This window comes from Anolis sagrei, chromosome 11 (assembly GCF_037176765.1).
Source record: "Anolis sagrei isolate rAnoSag1 chromosome 11, rAnoSag1.mat, whole genome shotgun sequence".
NCBI lineage: Eukaryota > Metazoa > Chordata > Lepidosauria > Squamata > Dactyloidae > Anolis > Anolis sagrei.
Window position 1 is genome coordinate 3,872,915 of NC_090031.1, and position 15,180 is coordinate 3,888,094.

Genomic DNA, 15,180 nt, shown 5'->3' on the forward strand with positions numbered 1-15,180 from the left:
TCCCTGTGACTTGATCCTGTACGAGGGGTTAATTCACTCCTTTGTTCCCCATTTAATAACATAGTAATAATAATAATAAAACAACGCACACAAAAATCCGGTTTTAAAAAGCCTTCTGCATTTTCAACACAGACACAGCTGAAGAAGACATTCCAAATACTGCCTGCTTTTAATCGATCCCCAAACGGAACTGGCTTGAACGCCGACGACGTGGCCACGCTCCAAGAGTTTAAAAGCGTGGCCCTGAATTGGGATGTATAGTACAACCAGGGCCTCCTCCGTTGAACTATGAATCCCAAAAAGATCTACTTTTTTTCGGGCCCTTTTCTGCTCAAAGGAAAATGAAAGCCACACTGCAAACGGAAACAAAAAGTTCGTAATGGAGGGAGAGGGATAAAATAATTATCGTAATAATAATAATAATAATGACACACCCAACACACGGATTTCTGCCCTCCCCCAAAAGGAGGGAAAGTCCTTCAAAAATGGCACAGCGGATATGAATCGGGCTTTTCCGCCCTCGGTTCCTACGTGCGGTTCAACGTCTGGAAGATGCGGGAGATTTGCAGCATGACGGGCCCCGTTTCGGGGTCGTTCATCCATTGCGTGCTGTTCAACGGGTTTTCCAGCATGTCTTCAAAGGCTGCGGTGAGAGAAAGGCTTGACTTATTATTATTAATATCATCATCATTATTAGGTTTTATCATATTATAAGCTGAACATGAGTCAAGAGTGTGATGCTGCAGCAAAAAAGGCCAATGCGATCCTGAGCTGCATCAACACAAATATATAATATAGGACATAGATGACTGACACCAGGCTTGAGTTGTTATTATTATTATTATTATTATTATCATCATTAGGTCTTATCATATTATAAACTGAACATGAGTCAAAAGTGTGATGCTGCAGCTAAAAAGGCCAATGCAATCCTAAACTGCGTCAATACAAATATATAATACAAGATATAGATGACTGACACCAGACTTATTATTATCATTATTATTATCATTATTCTAAATATAAATGTCGTAAATAAATAAATAAAATATATAATTATTACACCTTAGCATATTACAAGCTGGACATGAGTTGAGAGTGTGATGCTGCAGCCAAAAAGGCCAATGCGATCCTAAGCTGCATCAATACAAATATATAATAATACAAGATATAGATGACTGACACCTGGCTTGACTTATTATTATTACCACCATTATTATGATTTGGCATATTACAAGCTGAACATGAGTCAAGAGTGTGATGCTGCAGCCAAAAAGGCCAATGCGATCCTGAGCTGCATCAATACAAATATATAATAACACAAGACATAGATGACTGACACCAGGCTTGACTTATTATCATCATCAACATTATTATTATTATTATAAATATAAACGTCATAAATAAATAAATATTACGTCTTAGTGTATTACAAGCTGAACGTGAGTCAAAAGTGTGATGCTGCAGCTAAAAAGGCCAATGCGATGCTAGGCTCCATCAATACAAATCGATAATATAGGACATAGATGACTGACATCGGGCTTGAAACATAATAATAATATAATGATAATAGTAATAATGATAGATGTAGGTTCCAGCAATACACTATTATTATTATTATTATTATTATTATTATTATTATTTATTAATAGCATGTCTTAGTATACAACAAGCTAAACATCAAGAGTATGATGCTGCAGCAAAGGCCAATGCCATCCTAAACTGCATCAATACAAATACATAATTTAGGATATACATAACTGACACCTGGCATGACAATAATAATAATAATAATAATAATAATTGTTATTATTATTATTATTATTATTATTATTCTAGGCTCCATCAATACAATTATCGTTATTATTATTTCTTGGCAGACCACAAGATAAATGTGAGTCAAGAGTGTGATGCTGCAGCGAAAAAGGCCAATGCGATATTAGGCCTGACAAACAAGAGTAATAATAATAACAATAACAATAATAATAATAATAATAAATGTAGGCTCCAACAATACAGTTATTGTTGTTGTTATTATTATTATTATTTTACTGACACAAAAGCACAGTATGTCACAGCAAACGAGATCTATATGCTGGATTTCGTATCACAAAATCACAAGTTGAGCACTTCCCAAGCATCTAGGACTGTGTGATTATTATTATTATTATTATTATTATTATTATTATTATTATTTCTTAGTAGACCACAAGCTAAATGTGAGTCAAGAGTGTGATTCTGCAGCCAAAAAGGCCAATGCGATGCTAGGCTGCATCAATACAAAAAGATAAGATAGGAGATAAACCGGGGTATAAATAATTATAATAATATTATTATTATTAATAATAATAGATAATTGACACCTACTTGACAAATAATAATAATAAATGTAGGCTCCATTAATACAATGTGATGCAATATAATACTAACACTAATAATATAATTATATATTTATATTACATGTAATATTACTAATAATATTTCAATATAATGGTGCAGTAAAATATAGTAATATTTAATACTGATATTGTACTATGCTAATAACATAGTATATTGTATGTATATATATCTTGTAAGCCGCTCTGAATCCCCTTTGGGGTGAATAAATAAATAATGTCATAAATAAATAAATATAAATAAATTACTACTGTTGTTGTTATTATGTTCTTAGAATACTACAAGCTGAACGTGAGTCGAGACCGTGATGCTGCAGCCAAAAAGGCTAATGCGATGCTAGGCTCCATCAAAACAAATATATAACAGAGGACATAGATGAGCCAACAATCTGATGCTGCAGCGAAAAAAGGCCAATATTGTTCCCACATATCTGTCAGTCTCTTGTCTGTGACTGCATGGTCATCTGCCAGGAGGGGTTGAATTGTGTCCTGCTGAATAGGGGAAGGTCTAGATGGCCCTGGGGGGCCCTCTCCCAGCCCTAGGATCCTAAGCGGCACTTACCCAGGAGTGTTTTGGGGTTGGTGAGTCCCAGCTGCACCACTGGGTTTTCCAAAATGGCTTGGAAGAGGGGGCTGGCGGGGTCGATGCCTTTGTCCAGATCCTCCGGGGTGGGCTTCCGGTCGCCCAGCAGCCACTCACACTGAGAAATAAATAATAATAACAATAAGAATAATAAAACAAACCCCAGGATCAGCCTAAATTTTGAGAGTTGTAGTTCACCCTGCATCCATAGAGCACTGTGAACCCCACTGACTGACGACGGATCTGGACCAAACTTGACACGCAGGCCCATCACGAGCTGATTAAAATATTGGGAGTAGTTTGGAGGGAAAACACCCTGGGTGGTGGGAGTTATAGTTCACCTCGCATCGAGAGAGGATACTCACAGCGGCATTCTGCTGGTTGTTGTTGACTCGGAGGGCGTCCACCACTTCTCTCTCGTCGAAGCCCATCTCCATCAAGGCAACGACGGCCTGGAACCATCACAAAAGCAGTTTGGCTTATTTATTTTTAACTGGCCGACAGAACAGTTAAATTGGGATTTGAGAGGTCCAGGGGTGGACAGGTTGTGATGTGATTATTTTATGATGTATTTTAATATTGATTTATTATGAATTTCAGTTCTGTGTTTATTAGGTTTTTAATCTGAATTTATAATGTATTTTAATCTGTATTTATTAGAAATTTTATTATGATTTTTAATATGCATTTAGTACAGATTTTAATCTGTATTTTAAATGGTATTAAATTGGTTTTCATTATGAGCCGCTTTTAGTCATTTTTGTAGAGAGAGAAAGCGGGGTATAAAGATAGTATCTTTTGGAAAAACCACACACACACACAAATAAGCAATTTTTCCATATATACAGTACATATATATATATATATATATATATAAACAAACTATAGAATATCATATAACACACATTTGGAAAACTAAGTGTATATATATATGTGTGTGCGCGTGAGTATGTGTGTGTGTATATATGTAAAACCTATAATATAATATAATATAATATAATATAACATAACATAATATATATTTGGAAAAATGTGTGTGTGGATGTGTGTGTATATGTATATAGGCAAATTTTCAAATATATATATTACATTTTATTATCATTTTAATATATATATGTGTGTGTGTGCGCACGCGCACATATAAGCATTTTTTCATATATATATATATATGGAAAACCTACAATATAATATAATATAATATAATATAATATAATATAATATACTATAATATACTATAATATAATATAATATAATATAATATAATATTTATTTATTTACTATATTTGTATAGCGCTCTTCTCAACCCTCAGGCAACTCAGAGCGGTTTATAAATGTGGAAATATAATAATAATATAAATTTGGAAATATAATATAAATTTGGAAAACCATGTCTATGCATATATTTGTGTGTGGGCATATATACACATACATACAAATAAGCATTTTTCCAAATATCTATATATGGAAATCAATATAATAAAATACATGTATATAATACAAATATTAATATTAATAATAATTTTATTTCTTATCGGTCTCTCCTTGTGGCTCGAGGCAAGTCACAGCAAAGTCGAAACATACAAACACTGCAAAAATTCTACAAATACACATAGTAAAATGTAGTTCTATAAAAGATACATATTAATGCCGAGATATGTCTGGACGTACCCGGGGGTCGGGGCGGAACTCTCTTTTCCGGCGGATTTTCTTGAAGATCTCCGTCAGCTCGTCCTTGGGCTCCTCTTGGCTCGACTCGGGGCCGGCCCCACCGGACGCTTGCCCCACAGACAAGGAGGAGGAGGAGGTCCCGGCACCGTTGGCGTGGTTCTCCTCAGCCGCTGAGGGCTGCTGACCCGGCAAAGGGGCGTCAACTGCGGGGTCGTCGGCATGTTCAATCAGCCACTCCATGGCCTGCGTCACAGACATGCTGCAATGGCGGAGGGTCACATGCGTCACTCAAACTGCAAATCCACGAGTGGAGACCCGAACGTCACGGAGTGGCCCTTTCCACTTACTGGTTCAAGCGAAGGGCCTTGATGGCCCGGCTCTCCGGGAAGCCCATCTCCGTCAGCTGGCGCAAGGCGATCTCGTCCACCCGGTCGTCCTCGTCTTCGTCCAACATGGCTGCAGACAAAGAGGGGCAGGTCAGGGCAGGGCATTAGGAGACCTACGTCTGCTGAGGCCTGTGGAGCCTCTAAGGATGAGGATTTTCTGGTTGAGCCTGGTGCTTCTGTTGGGGAAAGTGTTTTTTGGGATGATGGGAATGTTATCGGGGAAACAGGCAATGATTCCCAGGGATTGACTCTGAAAGAAGGGTTACCGATAACCCATTGTTTACAGATCAGAAGGGATAGTGCAAAAGAGAGACAAACCCAGTGTTCCCTGAGACTGGAAGATAAGCAAAGGGAACCCAGGTATGAGAAAGGTTAATGTCATGGGCAAGAAGGAGTATTCTTAAGGAATGTTTGGTGGGGAGATCAACACTGGATTTTCATGTGTCAAGTTGACTGTCTTGGGAGCTCTGTTCTTGGGCCTGTAGCTTGTTTCCCTGCCTCCTGTTTGGATTACAAATATTGTTTTGAGCCTTTGGGATTAGAGGCTGCCCTGTACCGTTTGCCTTCTTGAAGAGCTCCACCGCGTCCGGGTTCAGCGCCAACAGCTTCTGGGCAACTTCGATCAGCGAGACTAAGATCTTCCGGAGTTCGGTCTGGAACTGGAAGGAAGGAGGGGACGTTGTTGGAGACCGTCGACAAAATGTCTGGTCGTGCATATCGTCAACATTCTCATACTCACATCTCGCATGTTGTGGTGAGCCACGCTGCGGTCCACGCTATGGGACGGGAGGCTGGTAGTGGCTTTCAAAATGGCCTCCTTGTCGGGCGCTTTCTGCTCCTGCTTCCGCTGGAAGAGGAAGGAGAGGCATTACATCCAGGCACAGACCAGGTTCAATATATGTGTGTGTGTGGGGGGAAGGAGAAGCATATAATGTAATACAATCTATCTAAATAAAAATGTAATTTTCGTTTGTGGGATTAACAGAACTCAAAAACCACTGGACGAATTGACACCAAATTTGGACACAAGACACCTAACAACCCAATGTATGTCCTTCACTAAAAAAATTGATTTTGTCATTTGGAAGTTGTAGTTGCTGGGATTTATAGTTTACCTAAAATCAAAGAATATTCTGAACCCCACCAACGATGGAATTGAACCAAACTTGGCACACAGTTCTCTCATGACTAACAGAAACTACTGGAAGGGTTTGGTGGGCAGTGTCCTTTGGTTTTGGAGTTGTAGTTCACCTACACCCAGAGAGCACTGTGGACTCAAACAACGATGGATCTGGACCAAACTCTACATGAATACTCAATATGTCCAAATGTGAACAATGACAGAGTTTCGGGAAAATAGAATCTTGACATTTGAGAGTCGTAGTTTCTGGGATTTATAGTTCACCTACAACCACAGAGCATTCTGAATCCCACCAACGATAGAATTGGGCCAAACTTCCCATACAGAACCCCCATGTGGGCCACAGCAACGTGTGGCAGGGGGCAGCTAGTATAAAAATAAAAGCATAATGTTCGTTTGTGGGATTAGTATAACTCAAAAACCACTGGACAAATTGACACCAAATTTGGATACAAGACACCTCTCAGGCCAACGAGTGACCATCACTCATAAAAACACCGAAAAACACAGCAGAAGGGACTTAAAAAGACCAAAAAATCAAAAATACACTACAACACATGCGCAAAACTACATATATAAATAATAAATAATATAAATAAATAAATAAAAATATATGCGCAAACACAAATAAACACAAATATATACACCAACATACACACATAAAGCACATATACACAGACTGTGCCACAGCAATGCGTGGCAGGGGATGGCTAGTACATATATATATATATATATATATATATATATATACATACATACATACATACATACATATACATGTACACATACATACATATATATCACATATAGGTGTTGGGATTGCGGATATCTTGTGAAAAGCACAGATGATAAACTATACATCATATTAGTCAGATTGAAAAAGGTCTCCCAAGTTTCGTTTCACATATGGAGAAGAAAGGACAAACCCTTTTAGAGGTCAAGCCAGGCAAAAAGGGAAGCTTGCCAGCAGCCGACTAAAGATAGCACTCCAGAGTGACGGCCCTTGTCCGAAATAGGAACACGCAAGAGGCTGCAGGCCAATGCGGCCGCACACACATGAACTATGCGCTCAGATGGCTCCAGAGGGGAAGCCTTGAAGGTGACTTCCTTCCTCTGGTGCAAAAGGGGGAATCAACACTTCATTCACTTTTAGGGATTGGATGGCCATCTGTCAGGAGGGATTTGATGGTGCTTTTCCTGCCTAGAATAATAGAGTTGGAAGAGACCACATGGACCATCTAGTCCAACCCCTTGCTATGTAGGAAAGGCACAATCAAAGAACCCCCTACAGATGGCCATCCAGCCTGTTTAAAAGCTTCCAAGGAAGGAGTTTCCACCGGACTCTGAGGCAGAGAGTTCCACTACATAACAGCTCTTCTTACACTCAGGAAGTTCTTCCTTGTGTTCAATGGAATCTCCTCTCTTGTCATTTGAACCCATAGTTCTATTGAGTCAATTATTGTTGTTGTTGTTGTTGTTATTTACTGCACTGCTACTAGGTTAGGTCAAGGTTTTCCCTTGACATTAAGTCCAGTTGTGTCCGACTCTGGGGTGTGGTGCTCATCTCCATTTCCAAGCCAAAGAGCCAGCGTTCTCTGTAGACACCTCCAAAGCCACATGGCTGGCATGACTGCATAGAGCGCCGTTACCTTCCCACCGGACCGGTACCTATTGATCTACTCACATTTGCATGTTTTCGCAGTAGTACTGCTTCTACTACTACTACTAAAAACTTTGTATTGTCGAAGGCTTTCATGGCCGGAATCACTGGGTTGTTGTAGGTTTTTTCAGGCTATATGGCCAAGGTCTAGAGGCATTCTCTCCTGACATTTCGCCTGCATCTATGGCAAGCATCCTCAGAGGTAGTGAGGATGCTTGCCATAGATGCAGGCGAAACATCAGGAGAGAATGCCTCTAGACCATGGCTATATAGCCCGAAAAAACCTACTAAAAACTTTATTTATATCATTTTGCCAAAACTGGCATAGGGCTCCTTGCCTTCTTAAACTACATTTCCCAGAATTCTGTGCTTTCTCCGTTTTTTCCCCAGCAAACTCTGCTATTTCCCTCCATTATCTAAAGAGGAAAGGTGGCCTTTTTGGCTTTGCTTTGTTTCCTTGCGCTAAACATGGAACTGACTTTGGGAGGCTTGCAATGTTTACAAAACGCAAACGAAAAGTTTTGGTTCTTGAGTTTTCGGCACGTCGGATATTGTGTTGTAAATATGAATTGGAACAAATTTTATCCGACTTACGACAACTAACAATAATTTTGCACAGCCCAACCATCCAGCCATAAGTATTATTGGGAGAGAAGAAGATAATGACTGAGAGAAACATTTGATAGGTAGATCGGGATTATTCCAAGTCAAGGTCGGATCAAAGCAGAACAGAGTGCAACCAGGATTTCCCACCATGTGTTTAATTGCACTGACACTGTTTGATAATTGTACCATGTAAACCGCATTGAGTCGCCTGTTAAGGGCTGAAAAATGCGGTATAGAAATAAAGCAAATAAATAAATATGGACACTATCTTCTTCTAGATGCAGCCTATAATAATATAATAAACTTTATTTATACCCCGCCACCATCTTCCCAATGGGGACTCGGAGTGGTTTACTTGGGGCCAAGCCTGGACAATATATTGCATCAAAATAAAACCAAAAACATAAACAAGCAACATCATCAAAATTACATGTTAAAAAACTGTGTTTGTCATTTCTGTCGCCCCATCACACTCTTGGCTCATGCTCAACATGGGGTCCACTAAAAATCCTAAATCCCAGACTCACTTTCTCTTCCGCCGAAACGTCCGCCATTTTGGGGGGAGCCGGGGGCGCTCTTTTCCTCACCAGCACCAACACATCTGAGAAGGCAAAACAATAACACAAACATAAACAGGATGTGGGATATCAAAGAGAGGTTGTTACATCTCCCTTCCCTTTCCTGTCAATCCCATGATTCCATAGGAAGTTACCATGGTTGATAAAGTTGAATAACAGCACTACAATTTGTAATATAAAATAATTATATATTTTATATCGTCTGTAATATAAAATAATTGTATATTTTATATTGTTTGTAATATAAAATAATTATATATATTATATTACATGTAATATTACTAATAATATTACAATATAATGGTATAGTACAATATAGTAATATATAATACTGATATTTTACTATGCTAATAATATTATAATGTAATATAATGTAATACAATTTATAATATTATAATGTAATACAATATAATACTACAATATAATATTACAATATAATGGTATAGTACAATATTATAATACATAATACTGATATTTTACTATGCTAATAATATAATATTATAATGTAATGTAATACAATTTACAATATTATAATGTAATACAATATAATACTACAATATAATTTTACAATATAATGGTACAGTACAATATAGTAATATATAATACTGATATTTTACTATGCTAATAATATAATATTATAATATAATGCAATACAATATAATACTACAATATAACATTACAATATAATAGTATAGTACAATACAGTAAAATATAATGCTGATATTTTACTAAGCTAATAATATAATATTATAATATAATGTAATACAATTTATAATAATGTAATACAATATAAAACTACAATACAATATTACAATATAATGGTATAGTACAATATAGCAATATATAATACTGATGTTTTACTATGCTAATAATATAATATTATAATATAATGTAATACAATTTATAATATTATAATGTAATACAATATAATACTACTACTAATAATACAATTATATAATTATAATTATATAAATATATAATTGTATATTTTATATTGCATGTAATATTACAAATAATATTACAATATAATGGTGTAGTACAATATAGTAATATATAACATTGTACTATGCTAATAATTTAATATATTGTATGTATATATATCTTGTAAGCCGCACTGAGTCCCCTTCGGGGTGAGAAGGGCGGCATATAACTGTCGTAAATAAATAAATATGGGTGAATTAATTAAATACAGCTTTGAGTCTTCCATATCCAAAACACTTAGGACCAGAAGTGTTCCACAGAGCAGGTTAACTATGCTGGGGTGCGGAGAATATATACTATAATATACTACAATATATTAACATAAATATCATATAAGCAATGCAATAATATATAGTATAATATATAAATATAACACTATGTACCATGATTTTTGTTGCCGGGTTATAAATGCCGTTTCCTAATTGGTTCTATCATCAAAATATGGGAAAAGTTTATGAAACTGGAAAAACTCTTTGTTTTTGCGGGAGTGACATCCTGCTACAGCACCTTCTGCTCTAGTTTTTCGATGAACATCTCATTGAGTCTCAACCAATAGTTTGTGTCAGAAAAATGAAGTTTGTAGAGGAGAATAATGATAATAAATGTTATTTTTATCCTACTCCATTTCCCCAAGGGGACTCGGAGCAGCTCACAACAATATTATTATTATTAGTATTTATTCTGCTACAGAACAGGAGCTTTTTTGTTGAGTTCCAAGGCCAGAGAAGCAAATGGCAAAAACAGAAGAACGGCCTGCCTCTGGGGAGCGTGCTTGCACCATCCATGTTCAACATTTACAGAAATGACCAGCCACTGCCAGAAGGGACAGAGTTCAATATATGCTGACGATCGTGCCATCACCACTCAAGCAGGGAGCTTTGAAATGGTTGAACAGAAGCTCTCCAAAGCTCTAGGTGCTCTTACTGCCTATTACAGGAAAAACTAGCTGATTCCTAATCCATCTAAAATGCAAACGTGTGCTTTTCATCTCAAGAACAGATAAGCATCTCAAGCTCTGAGGATTAACTGGGATGGAATCCTACTGGAGCATTGCAACACACCAACATACCTGGGAGTCACTCTGGATTGTGCTCAGACTTATAAGAAGTACTGCTTGACTATCAAGCAAAAAGTGGGTGCTAAAAATAATATCACAAAAAAGCTGACTGGCACAACCTGGGGATCACAACCAGACACAGTGAAGGCATCTGCCTTTGCTCTTTGCTATGCTGCTGGATACGCATGTCCTGTGTGGAACACATCTCACCACGCTAAAACAGTGGATGTGGCTCTTAATGAGACATGCCGCAGTATCATAGGATGTCTACGCCCTACGCCACTGGAGAAATTATACTGTTTAGCTGGTATTGCACCACCTGATACCCATTGGGAAGTAGCAGCCAATAATGAAAGGACCAAGGCAGAGACATCTCCAGCCCATCATCGGTTCACATCTCAGCTAGCACGCCAAATCAAGAAATAGCTTTCTAAGAGCTACAGTGATACTCGCAGGAACACCTCAGCAAGTAAGAGTCCAAAAGTGGCAGGTGAAAACCAGGGAACTCAAGCCATGACCAATACCGAATGAGAAACTTCCTTCTCACAGTGACATCGGAGGCAAGTGGTCAAAGCTAATTTAGTACAATGCCAAACTTTGTTTGTGGTTTTTGTATGCATTACAACTGTATTCTCCATTTGCTCCTGACATAATAAATAAATAGCATTAAAAAAGGACCCTCTTTGTAATTTAGCCACATTAGAGGTGCGGCATACTTATTATTATTATTATTATTATTATTATTATTATTATTATTATTATACTTAGGACTCCTTCTTTAAAAACACAAATGTTAGGGTATCCAAACTTTTAGCCATAGAAAGGAAAACCTTGGGGTGCATCTATACCATGGAATGAATGCACTTTAAATGCCCTGGTTTGATGTTATGATGTCACAGGGAATGTCGTTTTGCATGGCCTTGAGGCTTCTCTGCCAAAGGGTGCAGATGCCTCACCAAACTACAAATCCCAGGATGGTATAGCATTGAGCCATGGCCATTAAATGAGAGGTGACGCCCCTCAAAGAGGAGCTCCTGAAGCTGCTTCTCCATGTACCTCTGTCTTGGACGTTCTCCTCCAGCACCGTTTTGGTGTCGCTCAGCACCTTCTCTGAAGCCGCGTGGATCAGCTTATGGTGCGTGACGCATTTGGGGTCCTCCAGGCTTCCAGGGACACACTTGGGGGGGGGGGGGGAGAGAAAGGAATCAAAAGGAGAGGTGGGTAAGAAATAAAATCATCATCATTATTATTATTACAAAATTGGGAGAAGGGCGAATAATTGGGTGTTTCTAAAATTATTACTATTGCAAAGGCTGGGTGGCCATATTTTGGGGGGTGCTTTTCTTGCATGGCAGAATAAAGGGGGTTGGACTGACTGGCCCCTGGGGTTTCTATTAGTATTTGATACACAACAGGATCAGTACACAGCAAACAAGATCACTCTGCTGGCTGTTGTATTGGATCATGCACTGGACACTTCCCAAGTGTCCAGGACTATGTGATGTATCAGTGAATAATGTGTGCAGATCCAGGTAGGGTGGCCTTTTGCAGCTGTCAGATTTTGTCAGCGCAGATTGTTTTTAGTTGGAGGGCAAGGTCTTTAGGCACTGCACCCTGTGTGCCGATCACCACTGGGACCACCTTGACTGAGTCTTTGCAGTTTGATCTTTAAATCCTTGTATCCATTTATTATTATTATTATTATTATTATTATTATTATTAACACAACAAGATGAGTCCACAGCAGGCAAGATCACTCTGCTGGCTTTTGCACTGGATCCCATGTTGGACACTTCCCAAGTATCTGAGACTGTGTGATGTATCGGCAAATAATGCATGCAGATCCCAGTAAGGTGGCCTTTTGCAGCTGACAGATGGTAATTTTGTCAGAGCCGATTGTGTTTAAGTGCAGGCCAAGGTCTTTAGGCACTGCACCCAGTGTGTCCATCACCACTGGGACCACCTTGACTGGCTTGTGCCAGAGTCTTTGCAGTTCGATCTTTATTATTATTATTATTATTAAGGCTATCTGTTCCTTTAATCATCATATGACCTGATATCAGCGCCGATTGTGTTTAAGTGCAGGCCAAGGTCTTTAGGCGCTGCACCCAGTGTGCCGATCACCACTGGGACCACCTTGACTGGCTTGTGCCAGAGTCTTTGCAGTTCGATCTTTATTATTATTATTATTATTATTATTATTAAGGCTATCTGTTCCTTTAATCATGATATGGCCTGATATCAGCGCCAATTTGTGTTTAAGTGCAGGCCAAGGTCTTTAGGCGCTGTACCCGATGTGCCGATCACCACTGGGACCACCTTGACTGGCTTGTGCCACAGTCTTTGCAGTTCAATCTTTATTATTATTATTATTCATCATATGACCTGATTTCAGTGCTGATTGTGTTTAAGTGCAGGCCAAGGTCTTTAGGCACTGCAACCAGTGTGCCGATCTCCACTGGGACCACCTTGATTGGCTTGTGCCACAGACTTTGAAGTTTAATCATTATTATTAGTATTATTATTACACTACTACTACAAAGGCTATCTGTTCCTTTAATCATGATATGGTCTGATATCAGCGCCGATCGTGTTTAAGTGCAGGCCAAGGTCTTTAGGCGCTGTACCCAGTGTACTGATCACCACTGGGACCACCTTGACTGGCTTGTGCCAGAGTTTTTGCAGTTCAATCATTATTATTATTATTATTATTATTATTATTACAAAGGCTATTTGTTCCTTTAATGATGATATGACCTGATATTTGGGAAGAACTGGCCTTCCTTCCTGGGAGTTGTAGTTCACCCACATCCACAGAAATGGATGGGAGGGATTGGCCTTGAGTTTTGAGAGTTGTAGTTCACCTACAGTGATACTGCAGGCCTGGGCCAACTCCAGGCCTCCGGGTGTTTTGGACTTCAACTCCCACAATTCCTAACAGCCGGTAGGCTGTTAGGAATTGTGGGAGTTGAAGTCCAAAACACCCGGAGGCCTGGAGTTGGCTCTTGGGGCCTAGCTAGGCCTGACTAGGCCGCACTCCTTGCCCGCCGCTGGCTTACGTGCTTGAGGCATCGCTCCTTGAGGCGCTCCACGGCCGTGTCCTCGGGCACCTCCTCCAGCCACTCGGCGCCTTCCAGCGAGCAGATGCGGAGCCGCAGCAGCTTCGCCGCGAAGATCTTCTCCTCCTGGACGAACATCGCCGCCTCCGACGCCCGGCCCGCCGGCTGAGGGAAGGCAGGCAGGAAGGAAGGCCCCGCCGGAAGTGCCCGCACCGCCTTCTGGGAGTCGTAGTCTTGGGCCGCCCGTTCTGCAGGAAGTGACGTCACGCACTCAGTAGATCTCTCTATAGAGGTGGAGGTTTCATAGACTTGGAAAAGACCCTCAAACAACCGTAGAGATAGAGTTCTTTTGTTAAGACCTAACACTTCCGTGTTCCCATTTGACTTGTTTTTTCCATAGACTTGGAAAAAAATATCCAAACAGAAATAGAGGTAGACTTCTTTTGTTAAGATGTGACACTTCCGAGTTCCCATTCGACTTTTCATCCCATAGACTTGGAAACGACAGCCAACCAGTCGTAGAGGTTGGGGTCTTTTGTTAAGACATAACACTTCCGTGTTCCCATTTGACTTCTTTTTTTCATAGACTTGCAAAAGACTGCCAACCAGTTGTAGAGGTAAGGTCTTGTGTTAAGACATGACACTTCCGTGTTCCCATTCGACTTTTTTTCCCCTTGACTTGGAAAAGTCAGCCACTCAGCCTTCTAACAACAACAAGAGGAGGAGGAGCAACTCCAGTGGCCATCCAGTCCAACCCCCTTTATTCTGCCCTGGAGGAAAAGCACCATCAAAGCATTCCCAGCAGATGGCCGTCCAGCCTTTGTAATAATAATAATATGTACTAATCTTTTGTGTATCAAATAATAATAACTTTACTTACAGTATGTGTGTGTGCATATATATAATTATTATTTTGAATAATATTATTACAGTTTACAGTATGTGTATGTATGTGTATATATAATTACTATTATTAAATAATGATAATTATACTTAGTTTAATTACAGTATGTGTATTTATGTATATATATAATTACTATTATTATCACATTATCATAATTGTCA

The 15,180-nt window shown here is 39.1% G+C and overlaps 1 protein-coding gene across 1 annotated transcript; it reads right to left on the reverse strand.

Annotated features, from left to right (window-relative positions):
* Positions 1 to 96: 96 nt before the first annotated feature.
* Positions 97 to 14,323, reverse strand: UBAC1 (UBA domain containing 1). Its single transcript, XM_060757499.2, has 10 exons — positions 14,116 to 14,323; positions 12,113 to 12,233; positions 8,968 to 9,041; positions 5,773 to 5,880; positions 5,590 to 5,692; positions 4,995 to 5,103; positions 4,648 to 4,906; positions 3,345 to 3,431; positions 2,959 to 3,097; positions 97 to 643 (listed from the first exon to the last, which is right to left on the reverse strand). Exons 1-10 carry the CDS (start codon positions 14,251 to 14,253, stop codon positions 528 to 530), a joined length of 1,254 nt encoding a protein of 417 aa, XP_060613482.2. The 5' UTR covers positions 14,254 to 14,323; the 3' UTR covers positions 97 to 527.
* Positions 14,324 to 15,180: the final 857 nt, after the last annotated feature.

What these genes read in the sequence shown, in the direction of transcription:
- UBAC1 (XM_060757499.2), bottom strand. Translation starts at nt 14,253, where the DNA reads ATGTTCGTCCAGGAGGAGAAGATCTTCGCGGCGAAGCTGCTGCGGCTC. An exon ending in GGAGAACGTCCAAGACAGAG is followed by an intron (nt 9,042 to 12,112) that starts GTACATGGAGAA and finishes TTGCCTTCTCAG; the next exon opens with ATGTGTTGGTGCTGGTGAGG. An exon ending in ACAACCAGCAGAATGCCGCT is followed by an intron (nt 3,098 to 3,344) that starts GTGAGTATCCTC and finishes TTTATTTCTCAG; the next exon opens with TGTGAGTGGCTGCTGGGCGA.